The sequence below is a fragment of the Symphodus melops genome (assembly GCF_947650265.1).
Source record: "Symphodus melops genome assembly, chromosome: 6".
Classification (NCBI taxonomy): Eukaryota; Metazoa; Chordata; class Actinopteri; order Labriformes; family Labridae; genus Symphodus; species Symphodus melops.
The window spans coordinates 18,732,717-18,757,472 of record NC_136696.1 but is presented as its reverse complement, the minus strand read 5'-3'; the positions used below and the strand labels follow the sequence as shown (position 1 = coordinate 18,757,472).

The 24,756-nt window shown below is 43.1% G+C and overlaps 1 protein-coding gene across 1 annotated transcript; it reads right to left on the bottom strand.

Annotated features, from left to right (window-relative positions):
• Positions 1-2,312: 2,312 nt before the first annotated feature.
• Positions 2,313-21,458, bottom strand: tle3a (TLE family member 3, transcriptional corepressor a). The gene is made up of 20 exons (XM_079346309.1): positions 20,559-21,458; positions 19,901-20,056; positions 19,237-19,337; positions 18,970-19,033; positions 17,538-17,582; positions 13,395-13,457; positions 13,075-13,149; positions 8,948-9,172; positions 6,897-7,019; positions 6,546-6,596; positions 6,301-6,453; positions 5,702-5,834; positions 5,402-5,577; positions 5,025-5,098; positions 4,615-4,864; positions 3,980-4,227; positions 3,707-3,854; positions 3,434-3,584; positions 3,130-3,206; positions 2,313-2,854 (listed from the first exon to the last, which is right to left on the bottom strand). The coding sequence occupies exons 2-20, from the start codon at positions 19,922-19,924 to the stop codon at positions 2,747-2,749; spliced, it is 2,289 nt and encodes a 762-aa protein (XP_079202435.1). The 5' UTR covers positions 19,925-20,056; positions 20,559-21,458; the 3' UTR covers positions 2,313-2,746.
• Positions 21,459-24,756: the final 3,298 nt, after the last annotated feature.

Genomic DNA, 24,756 nt, shown 5'->3' with positions numbered 1-24,756 from the left:
TTCCAATATTAATGAAACACTTGGTCATTTTTGTGCAAAAGTACTACCAAAGGTCCATAGGAGACTCTTTACTAGAATCTAGGATGTCTTCCTCTAATGTCCAGTGTTCTTTTGAGGCAGTTGTCAAATCTTATCTGGACACATTCGAAGCCATTTACATACATTTACTGTCAAGGAGAGCCTGGAAGTAAGCGTGAACCAACCCTAGAACCAGACCAAAGGGCAACAGAAGTTAGCATTGCCCTCAGTAGCAGAAAAGTGCTCTATGAACCCATTTTTGTTAACAAGTTGAGCCAACAAACACCAAATCACATCAGCACAAGGTCATTTTTTCAGGTGCAGCACCTTCTCCTTTAGCTGGTTCAATCCAAGCTTCATACGTGGATGAAAAAGGAAGTCAATGCTGAAGTACGCAAAACTGCTGTTCCTCAATTTTACGCTTGAGGCTAAATCAAGAGACCCAGAAGTCACATACACATCCCATATTAAAATGTTCATTTCACAGCAAAAATGGACAGATGTAATGTACAGCTTGGGACTTATTAGTATACACCTTTATCAGCAAACACTATGTGGGAGCAACTCACATATTTCGATTTCATAAAGAGAAGGGGGTTATGCATAATCATAGGTATGACAGATCTGACTTCAAGCAAGCACGTTGTCGTGGTTGGTCATGAGGTTTGCCTGTCATTAGGTGAACCAAAAGTTTAAAAGAGTCAGCATTTTTAATATAGCAGTCGTGTTGGACCGGCTTCCAAAACAGCCCTTCAAAAACCAGTGCGGGACAACACTCATGCTTCATCCACTATTATTTACAGTCTATGGTTCAGCCCTGTCCCATTGCAGCACAAAATCCAGAATCCAGAATAAATATGTATTAATAAATCCAAAACTGCCTTACATATGAGCAAGCAAATGATTGACATTTATGAAATGTGTAAATGTGGTTGCTGTGTGTTAAACAAGATTAACAATACTGTATTTACAGTCAATGTAAAGCTTACAGGTTTACACAATATACAGTACCTCAATGTTCAATCAGAACACGGACGGCCTGTGTGCATGAAAAGCATTGAAGAACCTGAAAATACTATTTTTGCACTTCTGGCTCCCTTATTTCAAAGGGCAATGCTAATTTCCAAGTTTGTCTGAAAAATGCAGCCCTGCAGGAATCTACTTCTTGGCCAGGAGTAGTCACTTCCTTTAGGCAATCAAGTTTTGTTGTGAGGTAACCCCTGAATTACTGAACCAGGTCATTGATAGGAGAGTTACTTTTAAACAAGGAAAGGCTATAGCTGTTTTTCATCTTTCTGCAAACCTAAGCTCGCTGGCTGCTGAATGTAGCTTTATATTTACTGTACATGAGCCACAGGATTTGTGTCAATCTTCTCATCTAACTCTTGGCAGGGAAGTGAATGAACTCATATTCAAATACAACATAATTCCTTTTAAACCTGCAACAGTAGCAAGGCCCAAGCACAGTAGGAATTCAGTCAAGATTTTTCAATTTTAATATAAAAACAGTTTATTGATTTATCAACTGCCGCCATCTGTACAATCCTCATGGATGATGAATCGTGTATGCTACACGGGCTAACGTGTGCTTATGCAGAGACCATTCCTGTCGATGAGAAGATCATTGTTGAATATTATGAAATATTAATGAAAGCAAACTGAGCATACCGGAAATGTCTTAGTGGTGATGGCTTTGTTTTGCCACCTTTATGAGTAACCAAGTAAATCTTGCACATCAATCACAGAGTCAAACCAGAGAGGACGTCATCAACTCTTGGACTGATGATCAAACTTTGCAGAGTGTAGTTGAGACAACAGATTGAATGCAGGTCACAGCTGTTTCTTCATAAAAACCCATTAGTCCTCCTGATGAAAGTTTAAAGTTTTACAGTGACTGAAAGCAGCCAGTGTTCTGAGATTGGTCTTTTTTTCACAGATGAGTATCTACTCAACAGGTCCAAAAGATAGAAATAGGTTGAAATCACGATTTTCTCCTTCCTCCTGTCTGGAAAAAAAGGTCCTTTCTGGAAGTCTCCACGGTTTAAATCCAGCTGATGAATGTCTGTGTTTCTGTGTTACAGCAAATAACGAAGAAAAAATGCTGTTGTCCGTAAAAAAAAAATCCAAATTAGATTTCCAAAAAGGTCATTCTGGACACCGACACAGAGGGAGAAAAAAACTGAAATAGAATATCCTTTTACAAAGTCCTAATCTAATTTCCATCCCCAGAGGGGACATAGAATCATGGCGAAAAGAAGAAAGAACCATCACAAGCGCAACTGGACACCAAAATATAAATCTATAAAAGGCCTTTTATTACTCCATTATGTACACTTTTCACAGGACCTCCGAGGAGAAGCTCCAGAACGAAGCGCTGCTTCTAGTTGTGTCATGGAACTTTATCTCCACATTAAAAAGGACGAATAAAAAAAAGAAATATCCAACAAACAGAAAAACAGCAAGACATTATTTTCTTCTTAGTGCCTCAGGGAACTGCACTTGCTGTACAAGTGTTAGTTATATGAGTGAGGAAGGGCAGAGCCATAAGATTACAGCATCCTGGGTCTCAACATCACCAACATCTTGCTCAGTCTGGCACTGCCAAACTTCCTGCCCATCCACCCCGGGGCTGCAGGCAACATCCATGCTGTCTGTGTGAGGGAAGGTAGATGGAGGAAGTGTCTACTGTTCCTGAGCACGAGCATGCTCTGATCCAAAGCATTCTGTTTTAATAGATCACTTCATATACGGTGGCCTTCTTGTCCCCCGAGCCTGTCACAATATACTTGTCGTCCGTCGAGATGTCACAGCTCAGGACAGAAGAGGATTCCTTGGACTGAGAAAGATAAAAACATGTTAGTCTTGGAGGCAGTGAACATTTAATAACACTCTTTGATGTTATAGAAGAGAGAATTAGCTGACTAACGGTTAAGCTTAGATTACAATGACATCAAGTTTCTGTCTGATGCCGCTCAGAAAGACTTCTTTGTCAGGTCAATAATTCAGGTTCAGTTTTCACTGATACGGGAGTCCTGTCAGACAGCGGTCACTGTGCCCTTCCAACTGTGCATAACTTTGTACTGGCTACAGACACTGTATTGATCTGCATACCTGGAATATGCTGGCGCCATAAGGCGTCCTCCATGCATTCAACAGATTGTCCTTTCCTGTGCTCACGAACCATTTACCTGTGAAGAAAGCCACAGTACAGTCAGCGTCTCTTGGACTTTAAAACTACAAATGAAGATTTTTTAAATTTAAAAGCAAAATAGCTTTTTAGACAAAAAAAAAAAAAAAAAAAAAAAAAAATATATATATATATATATATATATATTAGTTTAGATGTATTAAAAATTAAAAAACAGGAAACCTTGTGGTTAGGTACAGTAACAAGATTCTTATTTGTATATCATACCACAATAAGCAAACTTGAGGGACAGGACACAGCTCTCGTGCAGGTGGAGCTGATACTTGTCAGGCTTCGAGTGGTGGAGCACTTCCACATTACTGCTTTCCATGCCCACCGCGAGCCATTCTCCTGTTGGACAGTAGCCTAAAGAGAAGATCTAGAAAAGGGACAAAGCAGTGTTTACCGACAGTCCTGGAGCTTACAGGGAATACTCCCTCTTAAGTAAATCTTTGGATCAGTGTACATTTTAACCAAGTCTTGTGAATTAGAGGACCGTACTTGTGATGTAAAGTCATGCTGTTGCAGCTGTCGACCTTCCCTCAGATCCCAGGAGCGAACAGTGTTGTCAAGACCGCCTGTCCACAGCTTAGTGCCATCATGGGATATATCAATACAGCTAGCACCATCCGTGTGACCCTGGAACTGCCTGCAGTCAAAGTCAGAAGGCAAACAAATATTTATTGACTTAATCCTTTAGAGTGACTCACAACAGCAATTCTGTCAAGAAGCCAAAGCCCACACAGACTGAATGAGAGGTTTTTTTTCCCTTACCTAACAAGAGTCTGGTTGTGCAGGTCCCAAACGGCAATGTTTCCATCGCTGCAGCAGGAGAAGCAGACTTTGGCGTCAGGGCTTATGGCCAAGGCGTAGCATGCAGGGGCAGAGGAGGTGAGCTCGGCCTTGATGCGGGGTGTCTGAGAGGCCAAATCCCAGATGGTCAATGTGCTGGCCTCGCCTCCAACAATCAATGTGCGGCCATCAGGCAGCAGCTTACAGGAGCGGATGTAGTTATCCCTGTTCTGTTGCACAGAGGACAACGCAGATCAATACATGTTTAAGGCAGCAGAGCTGGAGAGAGTTTAGAAAAGAGGATGAAAACCCTTCTGTCATAATAAAACCACACTTTAGATGTTCCCAAATCCTCACTGATAGAACAAGATTTCAAGCTTTACATAATTTTCATTATTAACTTCAGAAGTATTTTCTTATTTCTAAATTAAACATTGACCCAAGCATTGGCTCCATTTGTGTACCATTAAATTTGCTGTAATATATTTTGGAATATGTTATCCTTTTACTGAACAGATGTTCATTGGAAAACAGTTAAACAGCTCCATGTCCCTTAAAGAAAAACAAAGAACTGGCGATAGAAAAGTTCCTGACATATGAAATGTCGCGTCTCTCACCAAACAGTCCAGTTGGGACACTGGACTCTTGCTGCCTGGTTGGCTAATGTCCCAGATCTTGACACAACCTTTGCCACCAGTGTAGACATGACGCGTTGGGTTGCTAATGGTAACAGCGCAAACGACCTCGCCGTGGCTCAGCGTGTTGATCTGACGGGCGTGGCGTGGGATACCAGGGCCAATGAGGGCGTCGGGAGGGAAGGGAACAGGCTGCATCTGCCCGTCTGCACTGACGTGAAAGGAATATGCCCTGATGGGAAAAAAAAGACACAGGTTTATTATCACTGAGTCTTTTACAGTCTGAACGCATGGCAAAGCACTTCGTAAACAGTTGTTTTTTAAAGTGCTCTTCAAATGAAGTTATTATTATTAGATGTAGGACTATAACAAACATTTGAAGAGAAGCTTACGGTTTGCCACCAGAAATGGATGTGAGGCTAGCTGGAAGGCCGGGGGCTCTCATGTGGGTGTGAGGATCAAATCCCTAAAAAGTGAGGAGATGGAAACCTTTAAAAAAATATTACTATTTCATGACCGCTGATGGCAGTTTAATCCACATGCTGCTAAGAAACATCCAGAGACTTTGGAAAGCATACAACAAAAAAGTCAATCTCACACAACAAAAGAGCTATATAACACTGCTGAAGGTCTACATTTCCACTGGGACACATATGGGACAGATATGAGAGAGGTATTGATCTTTTCATCAACCTTGGTTAAAAAAAAAAAAAAAAAAAAAAGGTTGATAGTATATTGTTAAAAGCCAGATAACTTTAAACTGAGTTACCATTGGGGAGCGTCCATAGGCTGCAGCTGCTGCGGCACTCATCTGAGGGGAGATGTGCAGGCCAGCATACACACCAGGACTAGTCAGGCCTCCATTCATTTCATGATGACCCATCATAGCAAAGGGGGTAGGGTATGAGCCTGCGATGGACAAAGGTGTACGCAAAGCTGGGGCTGCTACAGTGGGAGACAGAAGGAGGGGGGGGGGGGGGGGGGTTGTATGTGATATAACAGTACATAAGCAGAGGATGGAAAAAAAGGATTATCTCAGTTGTTAGAGAGGAAAAAGGCTGGTACCAACCAAGAGCCTCCATGCCTGGTGGTTTGCCCAGGATGGGTCTGAGCCCGGGAGTGGAGCTCGTGCCAGGGGTGGGGGCATCATTGCGAGGTGTGGGGGTGTTGGACTTAAGGCCAGGCGTGGAGGATTTGTCATTCTGTCGAGGGAACGAGAGAGCAAGCACAATCACAATCCCGAAAAGCAGGCACTGTGCAGACTGACAATTTGAGAGCAAACTGAACTTAATCCAATCTAATTCTGACAACCCTCATAGTCCTGCAGAGCCATAAACTGCTATTTATTCTAAAACCTATTATGACCACAATGGAGATGGGGCCGTTTTTATCCCCTTACTGCTTTGGCTTTAATCTTTTAGTGAGGCAGAGGGAGAAAAATCCTGGAATAGTTAAATACATTGAGCTATTAACAGAGAAGACCTGACTGATCCTGACGCGGGACAATATTATCCCTGACGTTTAGTCATGCACTTAAAGCACCAACAGCCATTCCTAATCCACTGCAGAAAACGTCCCAGATTTATTTGCACATATCCCTGTGCTCTCTCTGCAATTCTCATTTAAACCCTCTCTGTCCTAGTTTGTTGCAAACTCTTGGTGTCTTACATGACTGAGCTCCTTGGTTTTGGAGGAGGGAGTGCTTCCAGAGGATGCCACTGATGCTGGGCTATTGGGTGTGTCCTTCTTTGGTGGGCGGGGCTTGTCTATGCCATTTTCTGGTGGCGAGTGTGCGGGGCTAGCACGTGGAGTGGCAGGGTCCTGGAGAATGCATAAAGGATCAACGCTCACGTAAAAGCTTTATTTTACTTCCCATCAATATGTCATCTACTAGAAGCTGCTGCTCTGCTCACCTCATTAGACACGTCTACCACCAGGTCATCACTTTTCTCTCCATCACTGTCCTGTAAAGACAATTGGCAAATAAGACACCTTCACAAAGACTTCTACTTTTCTGATTTTTAAAAAAATATATATATAAAAACATCTGAAACCAACTATTACTTTAACATTTTGGAATATAAAATGTTGGTTTTTAATCTTTAGATTGCCTTTTCCCCTTGTTTCCAATATTTATGCTAAGCTAAGTTAACCAATTCCTTTCAAACATTCAATTGACAAAACTACCTTCTTACCATATTTTCAGCAAGACAGTTGATAAAGTACATTTTGTCAAATACCAAACGTTTCATTTGCAGACTCACATATCTGCTCATGCTGTCCTTCTCCTCCACTTTGCGTTTTTTAGAGTCCAAACTGTAGTCAGAGGAGCTGCGGTGCTTCTCACTGGCCGTGCGTAAGCTTTCTGAAGGGGATATGGAGTTATTCTGCAAACAGAAAATCCAAAAACACTTTTCTTATCATTTTGTTTCCCAACGTACAAAAGAGAGCACAGAGTCATTCATCAGTTACGAATTCAGAACACACTGAACCAATCCAAATGCTGAAAGCACCTCATTCACATCTTGGATGCTGCACGCCCTTAAAAATGCAGCTGCAGGCCCACTCCAAGCAGTACCCTGACACCAGCCAAGCCCGATCTCACACACAGGCCTGTGCCTGGCCAAACAACAGAATGGGCCGTTATCTGAACTGAAAGGAGGAGGGCTTGTTTTCTGTGCTGGGCTCCCTCCTCATCATAACTGGACAACAAACAGCCTCACAGGGACATGAGCAGTGTGTTGTGGCTGAACAGAGGGCCTTTTCTCCAGAGTCTGTCAGGCTTAGCGCAAGAGAAAGAGAGAGAAAGAAATAGAGAGAGAGGAGGAGGGGAGACACAGAAAGGGAAAGAGAGAGACTGTATTTGTAGGCATCGGGCATTGATTGCCGCAGTGCAAAGTGTTCGGGCACCATGTCAACTCAGGCTTTGAGCTCTGATAAAGAAAGAGAATCTATATCCTGCCAGTGGGCACAGCAGCGTGGGACTGACTGGTGCTTCTTCATGGAGCACGCCTGCCCACACAAGCTGGGACAGCTCACTCCAAACACCAACAGAATGGGAGGAACTAGGCAGGTGTCCAGCTGCTTTCACAGTAGTTTGCCACCAGCCTATAAACTGCCAAGTTCCTCTGATTCGCTCTGTCCCTTCCTCTGAAGACCAAAGCAACAACATGGACTAAATCGGTGGCAGCCCAAGGAAGCGAACAATGGCCGATGGACTAGCAGTCTGGGCAAAGGGCCACTGTCTGCATAATGGCTGACCTTTAAAGAGATGCTTAGCGTGACTCATTAACCAAAGTCACCACTCTGCTATCAGATGACCTGGGACAAGAGCACAGAAACAAAATAGTCCTGCTAATCGCCCCAGGAGTTCCATTTCTTCAGACATGACTGCACCCATTCAGCCTGCAGAAACACAATCTCACAGGCCCATCACAAGCCATCAGAGATCGCAGCCATTCAAATAAAACGCTTTAGCAGCTTCAGACAGACAGGCTCGAGAGAAAGAAAACAAAACAATTCTCCATTTGTGTTCATAAATATTCATCACATGCCAAGGAGGAGAAAGAGTGAGCTGGTAAACAAGGGAGACAGTAGAAGGGATCACATAAATCCTTTAAGAAGGGGAAGTCCAGGTCTTTCTTTAATTGTGATGAAATTACAAGGCTTTTAATCTCTCCAGCATGATACCAGTCATTTCCCTTCTGGATTAAAAGCACAGGACTTATATTCCAAACCTCATTTCCAATTAATCATTTTATTGAAAGCAGATTACAACAGTGCATGAAATCAGCAGTGGCATGCTGTTAGCAGGATTTTTTTTTCCTTTTTTTTTTTTGCCTGACGATATGATAATGATTCATTAAACCAACAAGCATTACAACAACAATAGCTGCGGGTTTGGACACTCACCGTGCTCTCTGTTTCCCAGACGTCACAATGGCGATCAAGGTTATGATGAAACCAAGTGGAGCAAAGGGGGGGGGGGGAATAAAAACAAGTCAGTTAGCTTATCCTAACAGATGCTTCTGGTTGAACGTGTGAGAATCAACTGCAGGGCACAAGGCCCCTTTTATCGCCGAGTGTTGGAGCTGTTGAATAGCTTATGCAGTCATAGGCTGGGAATGTACCAGCTCATTACCCAGACAGAATGTGAACAGACAGGGTGAGCTCCTCACCTAAGGGCCCTACCATTCTGCTTTAGAAAGTGACAAGCACGCTGCGCTAAATTGATCCATCCCTCTTTTACCTCTACGCAATAATGTTGAATTAATTTGTTTCACTTCTTCTAAATAAAGCTCTTAAGCAGCAACACGCCCGAGTTTAACTCCTCACCTCTGTGTTCTAGATCGTGGTGGTTCTTCTCGTCCTTCACTGGGAGGTGTGCTTGACTGCCCAGGGCCCCTAGTGCCAGCAGGCCTGATCCAGAGCCGCTCACAGGGGGGATGCCAGGAGGCTGCAGGCCTGAGGGATGAGGTGGGAGCTGGACTGGAGGGCCGTGAGCAGAGTGGGAGAGGTGCTGCGCCTGGAGCTGTTGCTGCTGTAAACAGATGAGGAGAAAGACAGACAGACACCAAGTGGGTCATAGGAATAGGGCAAAGAGAAACCATACACTAAACATGGGGCTGATCAGTTAAACCCTGAATGATATTAGCACATTGACACATCTATTACTGTCAGGATCAGACAGCAAATTCCCCCTCCGTGCTATTTCTAAATCATGGCCAAAGTGGCATAAGCCCTACATCTTTGCTGAGGAGGAAAGAAGTTATGACTAATGATCAATTGCTCAATTTGTCTAATGCAGAACACGCAGGGCCTCAAGACATTCACTCACGCAGTAACAGTCTCATGATTAGCTTTAAAAAAAAAAGAAAAAAAAAGAAAAAAAAAAAGAAAGGAGGAGAGTATAAAACAGCAGAGCATCAATTTTGACACCAACCACAAATGGACAGGAAATCATTTCTCATGGAGGTAAACTAGCGCATTTCATACTGCAGGACTACAGCACCACTGCCATAGGCGAGTGAAGCAATCCTGTTCAGGAACATGAAGCTGAGCAGGAATCTGTGAGCCTGTGGGCTAAACAACAACCTGCTTCTTAAACTCTTCGAAAACACAACCAGTGCGCATTTACTATTCATGGTCCTGGATTAACAGAACATGAATCATTTGCACACCCAAACTTTAAGAGGCCGATGTTACACTAAGTGCCAGAAGTTGGCACTACCTCCCTCTAAGTCTGAATATTTGTGCTTGCGTGCGTGTGTGTGTGTGTGTGCATGTGTGTGTGTGTGTGTGTGTGTGTGTGTGTGTGTGTGTGTCTGGAAGACTGCTGCGGAAGCCAGGAGCAGGGGTCCCATGCTGGCACTCAGTCAACCCTCCAATATTCACCATCAATATTTGAAATGCACAGGGAAATGGATGGGAGTTAAAAGGCACTCAGCATTGAAGTAAGCAGTTTAAAGCAAGGTTAAATAATACTTAGCTGAGACACCAATAAAAACATCAGCAATTTATTACCCGTCTACGAGCCAGCTGAATAATTCAGCGGCTGTTACAGCATGCACCTCCTTTCTTTTAAAAGGCCCACTTCAATCAGAGAACTACTATGGCCAATTAAGGAATATTAGGCACTCTGGAATGACTGGGGAGCTGGTATGACGCATTGAACAATGAGGTGAGCCAGACTAACATGGACAAATACATTAACTCAGTAGGGGCTTGCATTAAATGTCTTCATCTCTCTTTTTTTGTAAATGTGTCCTTAGAATCATACCTGGAGGGTCTTTTTAAATTGCCTTTGCTTTCTGATGAATATCTGCCCTGAAGGTAGAGAATATGAGATTGGAAAAGTCTACAGTTTTTAACTTGCATCCTTGTCCTTAGCTCTATAGGGCAGATGTCAATCCAATTACTAACCGCTACCAGGACACACAGAGAAAGAGAGGGAGAGAAGAGTGAGAGTTTGTTATAATATCGTGTCCATGAGGGAAATTAAGGAGCCAGTTCATTGGCAGGGGAGAGCCATCCTTGCTCATTGTGTTTAATGAGGCACTGATGGGTAATATGCATGGTTGATCAGCAAGAGCCCTCATTAGAGGGCCATAAATGAAGACAATAATAAATAAAGAAAGGAGTCTGGCCTATTTCCTCTAATTTAATATTCTAAGATAAAGACCCACTCTTTGCCCCCCTTTTTTTTTCCTTTTTTTTTTTTAGAGTGTACGTACTTAAAAAAAAAAACACAAAAAGGCAAATCAAGCAAATGTATTATAGTGGTCTCTAGTGTACTTAGTACACCAACTACTTTAGTGAAAAGCATAGCACTTGAACAGGAAAAGTGTGCGCAAACCAAGTGCATTAACAACAGCACACACGCAGATCTATTTGGATGATGATACTGACCATGAAGAGAGGCAGTCTGCCACTGCTGCCCTCTCTCTTATGTTCTAAATAATAAGACCACACTCACTCACTGGGACAAAGGTGGTGTTATCTGAACTACATCTTGGCGGACTTCAATATTTGTGTGCTTTTTCTATTCAAACAAGAAGCACCACCTGTCAGGTTAATCTCCACGCAAGCAGATGCCCTAGATGCATCCTATTAATGGCCCTCAGTCCCATCAATAAGGCATGCAGCTGGCTCCAGGATACTGCCTGTCTGCCTGGCACGCTCTTTCACCCCACCTTGCTTTACAATATGCATGAGGATTTTGGCATGCCTACTGAGCTTCTCCTCGATGAATAACTAATGGACAGGCATTCGTAAAACATAGAGTAGCTACATTTCCACCTTCTCTGACATGAGCACCCACAGTGACTTTGGAGGAGACCTAACAGTCTGTTGAAACAGGCTGATGCCAAAAAAGAGCATATACCAAAGTCATGAATGTGTTTTTAAATAAGTCATTTTCACCGGACGCGTTGCGTTTTTTTTTAATTGTTTCTAGAACAGGATATAAATTTCTGCATCACAAAGAGTCCCTATGTACACACAAAACCCCCTCACCTAAACCCCTCATTTTTCATCACCACGACTATACAAATTTTGGCCTGGGTTATCAAATGTGCTCTATGAAATAAAGGTGCATATATTTGTTACTAAAATATTCTACTAAACTCAGGGATACATGCGGGGAAAATAAATAAATGTTTCCATTTAAGGAAAGATATTAAAAACTAAATGTTAACCTATTTTCAAACATTTAAACTTGCAAACTGTTTATAAAGCACATTTCTGAATGCTACTGCTACTCTTTGGCTCCAATTATTATAGGACTAGTTTGGACTCAACTTCTTAGGCTTTAGTTTCCTTCCTCTAAAATTGCCCATCATAATGCTTTTTTACTTTTATTTTTAAGCCAGGGACCAACAGAGAGCAACACTGAAAGAACCACAACTAGAAATGTTAAAGCACCACAATAATCAAATGTTGCATTGTGAAATGTACCTGAAGAAGCAACACATGAAACCAGCTTTTCTTAAGCACTGCTGCTGCTTGCAGCTGCTTTGGTGAAAGTTTTGATACAGCAGCTGTTCCAGTCAACATATGGGGAAAACTACTCTCTCTCCATTTGTAAGACACCTACTCAGACAAATTCTGTTCAATTATCCGGGAACAAAAGGTCACCAAGGGGCCATTAATTGAATTCCAATAAAGTCAGCCTTTTGGTCCTTGCTCTTATGCATGCTAAAGGCTCTGCGTGATTCAACTGTGGTAATAAGATCACTGATAGCCTGAGTGTTGCACCGAGGGCGACACCCCATCATTTCAGCTTTATGGGGCAGGATAACCAAAGCGGATAAATGAGTGGAGAGTGTTCTGAAGCAGGGATGAACACCATGTACTGAAGTGCAGTGCTGTGGCGGAGAGCAAAGAGAACTGTGCTGCAGAGCTCTGATAGCTGCCTGCTGTCCGTACTGTATTAGATCGCTCGCAGCACGGGCAGCCTGCGTTCTGCTCACCCTCAGCCTTTTAATTCCCACAGCTATCCAGGTCAACATGAGGGATGAGGCTCCTCGTTAAAACCTTAGCCAATTAAAGCAATACAGGCTGCAAAGGGGATCTCAAGAGCTCTCAGGCTTACATTTATAAACACACAACAAGGCAGTGAAGATGCCAAAGAGACCAAAGCGGGAGCAAAAGACCAGCTCTCTCGAGCCGTATTTGCTGTGCATTTTGTTTTGAATACAGTGGTGGAGAATAAAGTGCTATGTTCAAAGAAATATTCACAAGTCAAGAAGATTACAAATTAATCTTTAAAAAGTGGTGTATTAAATTGTAATCAATTAATACTTCAGACTAGTTGGTGCAAGAATAAGACATGTAACAGCATGAAGTGGTCAATTTATGTGCATATTAGTCTCTAATCAAGGTTAAATGAAAGAATAAAAGGGATATACACACGGTGAGAGGCAGATTGGGAAGTCCACGTACCCCGATGATAGCATTCAGCTCGGTCATGGTAACCTGCTTAGCCCGCTCCACTGCCTGAGCAACCTGCTGTTGGTGCTGTGGGGAGACATTTACAGATGATGAGTGAGGCACGCCAACATCTATCAAACATCAGTTCTAATTGAACTGAATTTCCTGAATTGAACTGAAGCGGCTTTTGCTGCTTCAAACTTTTAAAGAGAGGGCCAGAAACAATTACTCAAAATTGCTTAACCTGACATATTTTCTTAAGTAGTGTCTTAAATCCAGGAAATGGGTGGCTTTTATTTTTAGTGACAGTTTTGGCTACATTCAAAACTTACCTCTTGAGACAGGAAAGGCATAATCTGAGCTAAAATTGCGTTGAGGCGTTTGGCAATCTCAGTCTGCAAAACAAAAAGAGACGCAAAATGAGACGATAAAGTATGAAACAAACAGTGACTTCAGCTAACCCCGCCTTTAATGTTTACACCGATTAAGTCAATTACTGCGGCAATCAGAACTGCTTGACTCAACATCCTCTAAACAGCGTGATATTGACATTTGAAATATTTAAAACATTAGGAGAGCCCAGGGGGATGGAGCACAGCTGTGCTGAGAGTGCACTCCATGCTAAACGGATATGAGCAGGCAGAGTGCTGCTGTGCTGAGAGGATCCTCTCGTAACTCTGCCCTCCTTCCCCTCATCTGCAACAGTGTTGTCCTGCAGTTAACCTCAGAGCTAAACCGCACATAACCACACCCCAGGAAGGGAGGTCCACACGCCAGACTGCACTGTTTACTTACATGTGAAAGTGCAGGCAGTTTACATTAAGGGCTAGAAATGCAGAGTAAGCAAAGTTTACAAACCATAATGACCTCAAGAGCACCTTAAATCTATGATCGATACCATTAGAAGACAGCTTCCAGCATGCGGTGTGTTGGAGCTTTCCCAGACACAATCCTTGTACATTTCTAACTGCACTAAGCTGCCGAGCCCTCCCAACCTCCCATCCATCCGCACAGCTCTGACTCCATTCTTAGGCTTGTCTACCAACTGCCATGGCAACGGCTCCAACCCTATCTTGCTAGGATCATTATGCAAATAGAACCTCTGCTTGACCGTAACAGGCTTTAAAATCATATTACGTGCTTAGAGGCAGGTCATTAAATTGAATTTTCAGCCTGTCGATCACATGAACATAGCAAATGAATCATGAGTAAAAAAAGGAGCAACGGGAAGAGGTGAGTGTGCTCCCTCCCCCTTTAAAAACACTGCACAGCCGGCCCGTTCTGCCTCCTCCTTCCTTCCAGGGATGGGAGATGAGACTCTCAGGTTGAATGTCTGCGCTGGGAGCAGAAAAATAACAGTGCCAAAGCTCCATCATCTATGGAATTTATGAGCTGCAGTTCAACCCAAGGCCACTGCGGAACACAAACACATCACAGGGATTTTCTCCGATTTTTCATTTGGAGCAGCACACACAATGTACTTTGCAGACCGCCAGCTTATTTATTACACATGGCAGAAATGCCAGGCAGTTTTGGCAGCTCGATGTATTACCTCTGAGCAGAGCCAGAGAGATTGGAGAGTAATGTCCAACAGAACAAGACCTGCTGACCCAAGCTGCAACATGGACAGCCACTTACCCGGGCGAGCCAGCAGGACAAACAACAAGCCGAAGATGAAATATCACATGAAACAAAGTAAAGCCCGGGATCAGAGGCAATAACGTGAAACAAATATGGCAACATGTATAATACAAAGTACAATGGTCCAGGAGATACCGCTTATAATAACTTGATTACCGTCTGCAGACACTGAACTCCAATCCCCTCTCACACACTATCAATGTGACCTACAACCAATAAAGCACTAGAGGGTTAGATAAAGGTTTTATGGGTATTAGTATTAATACAATGTAGTAAGTGCTCTAGCAAGAGCTCAAGAACGCCCTTAGAAATGGTTGAAAAGCTACAGAGCCTGTATAATCCATGTTTGTAGAGATAAGCCATGTCAATAGCAGTCGAACATTTGACAGGATTTGTGAAAAGGCCTTGAGCGCACAGTCCACTCCTCTGTAGCTTAGTGTCATGGTGACAGCTGGCTGAGAGAGGTCAGGAGGTGGCTGATCCGCTGTGCCCTAAACAACGGGCAGCCTCTACACTCTCACCACACAACATGCAAATGCACGGAAAAGGCATCAATTCGGCTCGCCACTGCTGTCAAAATAGGTACAGTGCAGTGCTAGCAGGATTTTTTTCCCATGGTTCTGCCAGCAGATAAAAATGGGGCTGTTGTCACTTTAAGTAGATGACAGCTCGGCCCTCGAGAGGCCAGCTTTGCGCTGCTGCTACACAATTACAGGTACTCGGACCTGTGTAGCACCACTTTAAGAGCACTCTCAGGCTGGCTTGTCAATGGCGTGCGGAAAGGTATTCACTCGCCTGTTGCTATCAGCAGTGGGAAAATGGAGTTGAGACACTGATGAGTATTAAATACAGAGGGAGAAACCACTGGCAGGATTTGTCACATGATCTGTCTAAACAATACTTGACCTGTCAGATTTAAAGGGCCTCCAATTTGTCCAAGATGGTAGCATTGCCTATCTCCAGATTTTGTAGTGTACTAAGATTAGACAAGCACTTCACACGAGGCTGAACAAATCTAGAAAATGAGGCATGTTTTGAAAAAAAAAAAAAACAGTCTTTGGTAATGTGTCCAGAACACATTTCTAATTGTCCGTATTGACCCAAGCAAGGCCAAAAGTCTGCCTAAACTAACACGAGTCATGACTGTAATTCCACTTTGTCAGTGGCAGCAGTCAGACATTATTCAGAGTCAATGTGATCTTGAAGCAATAAACTCTCCAGAACTAAAAAAAAACAACCAAAAAACAACAACATCAAAGCCTTCTTCATGATAAAATTATGTCTTTCTGCTTTTGTAAATAGACCTGAAACTAAGTAGTCAACAGCCAGTAATCATTACCCTCTAGTCTAGTCTCACATGACAGACTGGTGATGTTGGAGCACTGATGGCTCGGATAGCCACAGTTTCTTTAACCACATGTCACTGCACACCTCTTTAGTATGAACACTGCAATCTACTGGCTGACACCGTTTTCTTTGGCTCTTTCTATGACAGATTGTTCGCTACTTAGCAAGTGACTTTCACAGCCATAGGTCTTTTAGTGTTAAGACTATATGTAACAATGTTATTGAAGACAAGCTCTGGATGATGGGAAATAATGGCCGACATCACACAGTAGAAATTAGCCTTTTATACCTACAAACAATAACGGACGGATCGCATCAGTCAAGGCTGTTCCAGCGTGTGCTTTCCGAAGTCTGAATGATGCTCTTGCACAGTAATGAAAAAGGCACAGTTACAGGAATAGATCACCGAGATGTGGAATAAATCTCATGGCAGGAAAATAATATGCCTATGTGCATCCAATAATCCATCCCAACCCAGCCTGTTAACCACTCCCCCTCTTCGCCACCTACTCTTCCACCAGCGCGGTAAGCTGGGAAGCTGCTTGGATGGGGCCCACACTGTTTGCTCACAAACACGCCGTTCAGCAGGTTAGGGCCCCACTGATGAATTATTCAGGCACTTCCATCAGCTCTGTTGAGGTTCCTGATAAAAGTCAGGCGCTAAAATGGATCAGTCGATTAACCTGTTTACACAGAGCCAGGCTGTCGACCCCCCCCCCCCCCCCCCCCCCCCCGAGCTCTTATGCTCCTACGTGTCTCTCTGGCTCCCCATCCCCCTCCTCTTTCTTCTGGTTGGCGATAAGTGCCTGACAGCAGCTATCAGAGCAGCTCCAGCCCTGACAGACATGTGGCAGTGTGACACACTACCATGGACGCTGATGGATCACTCCACCGCACCAATCCGCCATGCTACCAACGTCATCATTAACCGAGCCAAGCTGTGGTAGGAGAGGGGACAGCCCAACTGGTTTAAGAGCAGCATGCATGGGAATCTCTGGGTTACTCATTCATGACACAATCTGTATCTCTCCAAGCATCTGTGTGATTGATCTGTGGAGCAATAGCAGATAGGATCTTTTTGATGAAGATAAACGCAAAATCACAGGACTAAAAGACTTTTGCCCCAGTCTTGTAATTATTTTTTCTCTTAAACAGAAATACTGACCCATCAGCAATCCTCTCTCTTTAATCATTAATCAAAGGCTAGGCCTGCCAAAGTCTACCTTTAATCTTATCACAAGGCTGAGACTAATCCATGGTTTACACCACTGGTAAATTTAACACAAAAAAGAGCCACAGCAATCGTACATGTCGTGGTACAGGTTTGCAGTTGTTCTGCCTTGTTTGTGTGCAGCAGATCTGTGTGTTTACAGCCCATTAGCACTGCTCAGTACACAGTCTATGAGCAGCTCCCCCTGGGTCTCACATCCCCTGACACTGGGAAAAACCACTGAGCTGCAAAATGTGATGAACATGATGGTACCTACCTGTTTGTGCATCTCTATGTTCAGCCCGTAGGACATCTCGTAATACTGAAAGGAATGCAAAACAATTTGTTGTTTTAATGAACAAAGATGTCAGAGGAAGAAGCAAGCTGTGCTAACATCGACTGTATAAATAAATCTCATAGATGAGCATGTAGTCTTTATTTCTACACACATAACAATGTTGTCTATGCAACTAGCAGCAAATCAATTGTTTTCCTGGTTACAACAATGATTACATCATTTAACGGTTTTGACCAGTTTGATAGGAACTTAAATAAAATGAGGCTTCTGCAGAGAAATGTGATAAACTGAGACGAGACAAGAAAAGCAGTTCATTGAGCAGCTGACAGCGAACAGCCAATACATCGATATATGGTTGTTTATAGTGCAGGCGAAGAGAAGAAAGGCTTAGATTTATTGATCACCACCTTCAGCCCTCAGATCTCCAGGATTTCTGTTTACTTAGCGTAACGCAATTGCTCAACACTCTTCATATATCAGGCCAGGTCGCTCTGTCTGGCTGAAATGTAATCCGCTGAGCCCACAAGTGGCAGCCAGGGCAGAAATGGCTTTCCAGTCAGCCTGTATTTGATGAGGCCAATGCATTATTCAGTCCATTAGCTTCTTCGAAAATTACTTTCAAACAAGAGAGCCATTCTGTCTGAGATCAGAGCCCCACAGCCGGAACGTAACCTGACACCCAGTGCTGACTGTGGGATACTTCCCTACATGTTTACCTAACCTCCTCCCGTCAGGCTGACATGTTGTTTTCCTGTGAGAAGAATGTTAAACTGAAGCTTGCATGTATTGGTTTAAGTCAACCCCTATGTGTTTACCTGGGACAACAGAGACCTGACCACAGAGGAAACCTTCTGATTGCATCATGTCTCAGCTAACTGCACCATACTATAGCACACCTGTTTTTTTTCTACAGTTAAAATACAAACTAGCAATTTGGGTTCAAACTGAAACTAACATTAAGACAGTGCACAGTATACTGCTACATGTGCTCCACGTCCTCCATTTTGTTTGCTGTGGTGCATTTCCCACGGACTGACTACTCCTGCCCTCCACCATCAGCTCACAGCTAATTTATGGCCATGCGTATGTGTGAGCGTGGAGTCTCCTAGGAGAATAATCAGATCAGCACGCACAGAGGGCAACGTTGCGGTCGACCCTTTGAGATCAGGGGCGCGCTATAATGGAGCCTCAGCCCACAACCTCCCACTGCCCGCCTGTCAGGAAGAGCTTGCAGTAACAACCGCTCACATCAAACCCCCCGGGGGCTTTCACAGGCCTGTACCTGACACTCAACCCGCCCTAACCACCACACAGGTGATCACAATAGCCTGTCTCACTCCACCCAAACTACATCTTCAACAAGCCTTGCAATTTGGAACCATAATTGCTCCCTATTGTAACATAATCTTACCATGACATAGTGGCGCTGCATCTCCGTCTTCTCATTGGCCAGTTTGTCGTACTCCACCTTTAGACTAAAATAGAGGACAAGGTGTCAATTTCAGTCATCTCTATTTCTTCATTACCTCATTAACACTTAACCAATTGATAGCAGTGTGTTGTTTTTTTTTTTGCTTTCTAGCAAGAGTCAACAAACAAATAAGTCTAAGTCAGTACATTTTAACAGAGGGTACATGTGGAAGACTCTACGCAACACTTTGGTGTTTGTAATATTTACCTGTGATACTGGGCTTGCAGGAACTGAAATTCATCTTTAATCCTGTCACAAGACTCTGCTACAGTGAATTTGAAGCCAGGCTGGCCGGGCTGATGTGGAGCCTGAAAAAAGGTTGTATAAAAAATGTTTTGAAAAAAAAAAATCACATCAATCCAGTCACAGGAAAAAAAAAAACTCTGTTCATCATTTTCTTAGCATTGTGTCCCATGGTGCTGAAGGGAGCTGAATATTTCTCACATTATTGACTACTTTCAAGATCATATCTCCTCTGCACTGGTGAGTAAGACATTACCACAGCAAAGAGGTGGCTCAGCTTCACACCTCCAAAAAGCTAATAACACAACTTGAATAGGTTTTCACACCGAAAATGAAATGTAATTTCAGAAGTGAACTGCTGTCCCCATACTCAGCACAGTCATATGTTAGTGTACGGCTGAGTGAATATCTCCAGGCATGCAAACCATCTGCATCCATTTACCACTAAGTGCAGAGTCCGTGTAGCATAAATGTAGGCTATCGTAGTATTGAAATTCGATGAGCTACATGAAGAGTGGAAAACGCTTTTTGTGGTAGACTTCAGAGAGAAACGGCACAGTCAGGAGCCATGTCAACACTGTCAGATAAATATGTAAGCTGTTGTAAGTGTAGAGGAAGCGCTTCTTACCGGATGTCGGCCTTGTGGATACATCTTGTAATGTATCCTTTGTTTATGTCTCCAGTGTGCAGGTCCTTTGGCAAAATGGTTGAAATGTGCTCACAGCCACACCAGTCTCAGTAGACGGGGGTGAGGGTAGAGGGGGAGGGGGGGGTCGAGAAAATCCTGTGTTGGAAAAGGACGCTTTTTTTAAATCTAGCTATAGGCGAGAAAAACAACAATGTTGTGAACCTTATTCGCAGGCTGCTGCAGGGTGCATTGCAAGTGCATTTTCATTGCATGGATGTGGAGTCAAACAGCAGCACAAGTCCAGCGCTTCTGTCTTTTTGATGACCTTATTCGGTCAGTGGTCAGCGATACACAGAAACACAATCCTCCTTCAAAACTGATGTGAGCACACACTCAAATAAAGGAAACACTTTCGCTAAGGAAAACGCAATTGTTTGCGTAAAATTTGCTATTTTGTTCGCCCTATTTTTTGACCGATGTTCGTCAAATGACCAACAACGTTGCCGAGAGCAGCTGGTTTCACCTCCTGTTTGACTCCGCGTACAGAGCGACGGGAACCGTGCGCTGTTTGAGCGTCCGCCCGATATATAAGAAACTAAATACAAGAAACAGTTCTTGTAAAAAATAAAAAGAAAGGCAACCAACACAGGCTACATACCCGTGCGTGCGTCCCAACCTTCCGCCCGACTTTTAAGAGGAAACAGAGTAGGCTATAATTCATGCGTTGAATCCCTCCTAATGTAAGCGTGCTGGACGTAGATCTCAACAAGCATCCTCTCTCTCTCTCTCTCTCCGGAGCGCACCAAGCCACACTGAGGGAGTAGTTGGGAGAAAATTTGGTGCGGTGGGGCTCGATTAAAGTACTTTATTCTGCCCCGCGAACCATCCGAGAAATGTCCGCCTTTTGTAGAAGGTTAATCCAAAAAAAAAAAGAAGAAAAACAGAGAAAATGTATTTAAATACGCTTCCAAAATCTGTCTTCCGACTCGAAGAGGCTGTAGATTCTTTAAAAGCGTAACATGGTACTCTCCACAATCTCGCGTTTCCCCCCAGTTGTCCAGTTTACCCCGGTTGCCACACACAGGCAGCAGGACTGAACTGCCGTGAAAGAGCCTATCTGTCCAATCGGATTACTCGGAATGAATACGGTCACATCTGCCTATCGGAGAGCGACGGCCCCCACGTGGGGTGCAACGATACATGACATCATCCCGTTGATCCACAAGGCATCATCCGTCCATCCCACCATGTACAACAACAGCAGCAGCAGCAGCAGCAGGCATTGATGTGCCGACGATGATATCCAAATTTGACAGAGACAGCACAAATTCCACATCCGCCTCTCATTAGGGTTGCTTTTTTTAGCTGCCGAAATAAAGTTGATGAATTTTCGGGTGAGAACACCACCAGTGGGACGGGGAGAGAGGGAGGGAGAGAGGGAGGGGGAAGGTGTGAAGTCGCCTACAACAAGAAGTCTTGATTTCCCCACCACGAGGAAATCATACGTGAGACGTCTGTATAACACGGATATAAAGCTGAAACAATATGCTTTGAAATATCAAACATATAGCTTTAAATGTGCAGATTAAACTCCCGTTAGCACCGTGAAGGACACATAAAGACCAATCGATCGTCGATATCTTCAAAATTGAAGCTACCTGACTAACTCGGCATTCATTTTTTTTTCCGCCTTAAAGATCTGACGCTTCTTTCACGACACACCTGCGCGCCTCTTCCTATCAGCATTTGTGTAATAGTTGCACTGCGGGGGGAGGCGAGATGATTGCCTTTGTCTGATATGAACATCAGCCATGTCTGAGAGCAGCCTTGTTTTGAAGGATCAACTCTGGCCCCACGTGGGTCTCCTCTGCGGCTTCAAGACCTCTCGACCAATGAGAGTGCAGTGCACTTACTCGCTGTCTTCCTATTGGCTTAGCCGCGTCGAGCCTGTCATTCACGAGGCAGCGCTGTCAATCAATACCACGCGGGGTCAAGCGCTGACAAATGCCTGTGCTCCTCGGTCCTCTGCCTGTGAATAGAGCCTGGAATGGCTGCTTAATTAGCTTCGAATGGCTTTTCTCTCCAGTTCAAACAATCTGTTACCACCACGTGGTAATGAGAGCCTACATTAAACAAAGGAAGAAAGGAAGCATGCAAACAGTTGTAACATTACAACCTGTAGTTTTTCTTTACATATGGGCCTATGTAGGGAGCAGGCCAAAGGATCTTGTTTACCTTTATCACAAAGGCTAATCGAGCTGTGCGAACATAAGACACGAGTGTCATCCTGATATTAATTATGATGTATGTGGTGGATGTGATGCCCCCAAAAAAGACATAAGAAACAGAAAACACTTATCTTCTTGTTTTATTATGGATGAATACTAAATCAGCTTCTATATGTTAATTCTAGACTCTGATAACAAGCCAGTGAAACACCAGATGCGGAAAACAGACTAATTATATTATCTCAAGACTTTTAATGCATAACACATGCTCATGAGTTGCAAAATGAGGAAGAGACAAGAGTAGTTTTTACATTATACAAACTGTTCCTCATTATAGTCATCCTGATGAACAACATTCAAATGAATGACTTTTGAAGTTGAAGTTTAATTTTTGGACATATATAATATGACTAGAATTTTTAAAAAATACCAGCCATGTTTCACAGCAGAAGCTTTTCAGGAATGCTGAGGTCATATTGTCATGTTAAAGTCTGAGATTGCCCAGCAGTCGTTTTACTTGTCATTCTTGTCAGCCACCTTGAGGATGTGGCATAACTGTGTTATTTCCAAATGTATGGAGGCAATCTGTGAGAAAAAACTCAAGCACACACAAGAGCCGGCGGGCTAATCTCAGCCAGGCACCCCCTCATGCTTTTCAATAGAGAGCCGGGCCAAACCCCAGGGAGCGAGGGGTCTGTCCGCCCACTGAGACCCCCACACTGTTTATTTACATGGAAACCCCAGCCACAGTGAAACTCCTACCCCCAGGCATTACACACTGGCCTATTTGCAGAGGTGGCTCTAATTCTTGACAGAGCAGGGATTGTCCTCACTCTTGCCACTTTGAACTGAAACTCTCTTTCCAAATCAGATAAAGCTTCTGTAAGGATTTCTTCTTTCACATCACAAGAACTGTTTGGTTATTGTCCAAAGGTATCTAAAATTCCATACTCCACGTTCTGTGAAAAAATACTTCACTAAAGCACTTTTTGAAATCAGGGTTTTGCAGGCGCAGAGCAAGGCAAAGATCAGCGACATGTTGGAGCTATTTATCATGAATGCATTTGGAGATTACACAGTATTGGCTCATTAATGTGATTCTGAGTTAATAAATGACTCTGCCATTTTTCTCTCTCATACAGGCTTACTTTTTCTGTTCATGAGGCAGAAAATGAGGGCCCTGTTACTGCAGAGGCTGTGCTTTGTATAGCAGCAACGTACACTTCAGGGTGCTGTGGCGTGCTGTTTATATGGAGATGCACGTCGACATTCTGCACATTCACAAACAAACACACACGTGCGCTGTGTATTGCGGTAAAACGTCATTCACAAGCAGGAGGCAGAAATTCACACAAATACACACACATTCCAGGCAACAAAGGGCCCACAGTGTGTGGTGGAGAGATGAATTGGCTGCACTGTATAATCAGGATGAGTCATCAGACAGTAATCAATGAAAACAGGATGAAAGTCCTTATCAAAGAAGAAAAATGCAAACATGAAAACTGTCTCGAAATAAAAAAAGGTCTTTGGCAGGAATTTGCAGCTGTACTTAACCCTCTGCTGAGGAGGACATGGAGCCAATTGCTTCTCTGCAACTAATATTCTCTGCTATCAAACAGCCTCACACTGATAAATACAAGCAAAGACATAAAAGGCTATTCCCTTCCCTCTGAATGAGTTTACTTTATATGAGTCCACTTTACAGCCAAGTAGAGGTTAAACACAGGTGAAACAGATCAGTACTCCAGTGAACACAGAAATAAATGTCCAAAACTGTCAATTCTTTTTTTGTCAGTACTATAAAAACATACAGTATGTAAACCAATAGCCTTCCTCTATGAAAGATGCACTTTTAGTGTCTTTTTATTTTCTTTCCATTTTACAATATTTTTTATATTAATTACCTGACAATATAAAACTATTGCCCTTTCTCTGGGGGATTAAATGTACTCTAATTTGTCTCTACGTGTACTTAGCAAATTTAAAACTTCAGTGTTACAAGACAAGTTTAACATGTGCTCTGTCTGCTATAGGTTATAATACAGGGTAGAATAGATGGGTATTTAAAAACAATCACATCGTAAGCACTATTTTCTTTTATATTTGTTTTTTATGCACACAAGTCAACAAAAACGTGTAAAGTTCTTTCATAAATGTAGACTTTAACAATATTAAAGCTTCAACATGCTAAAGTTTGGATTAAAAGACAAGGTAATTTATGAAACCACCCCAAAAATAAACAAAAGCATCAACAATTATTGTTTGTGCTTCTTAATCTTGCCTAATCTGTTTTCAACACGACCCAATAGCCGTTAAGCTATTTGGGTTATGTATAAGGGTTAGCTACAGTCGTAATCTCTTTAACACAGTTCAGTCATAAAAACAATGAGGGTTTAAATTCAACATACTTTTCCTCATATTTTCAGTTTCTGTATGTGTTTATGTTCATGTGACGCATGAACACCACTTCCTCATACCTACTGTTTCTTGCTATTGTTATCATTGTTCTGTATACACCACACATGAATAGATTGTGTGCAGATTACATTCTTCTCCACTTAGAATGAGCAGCCTATCAAATAGGTGATGAGATGCACAGTTAGTCCCTCTAAATGTAATGTTTTC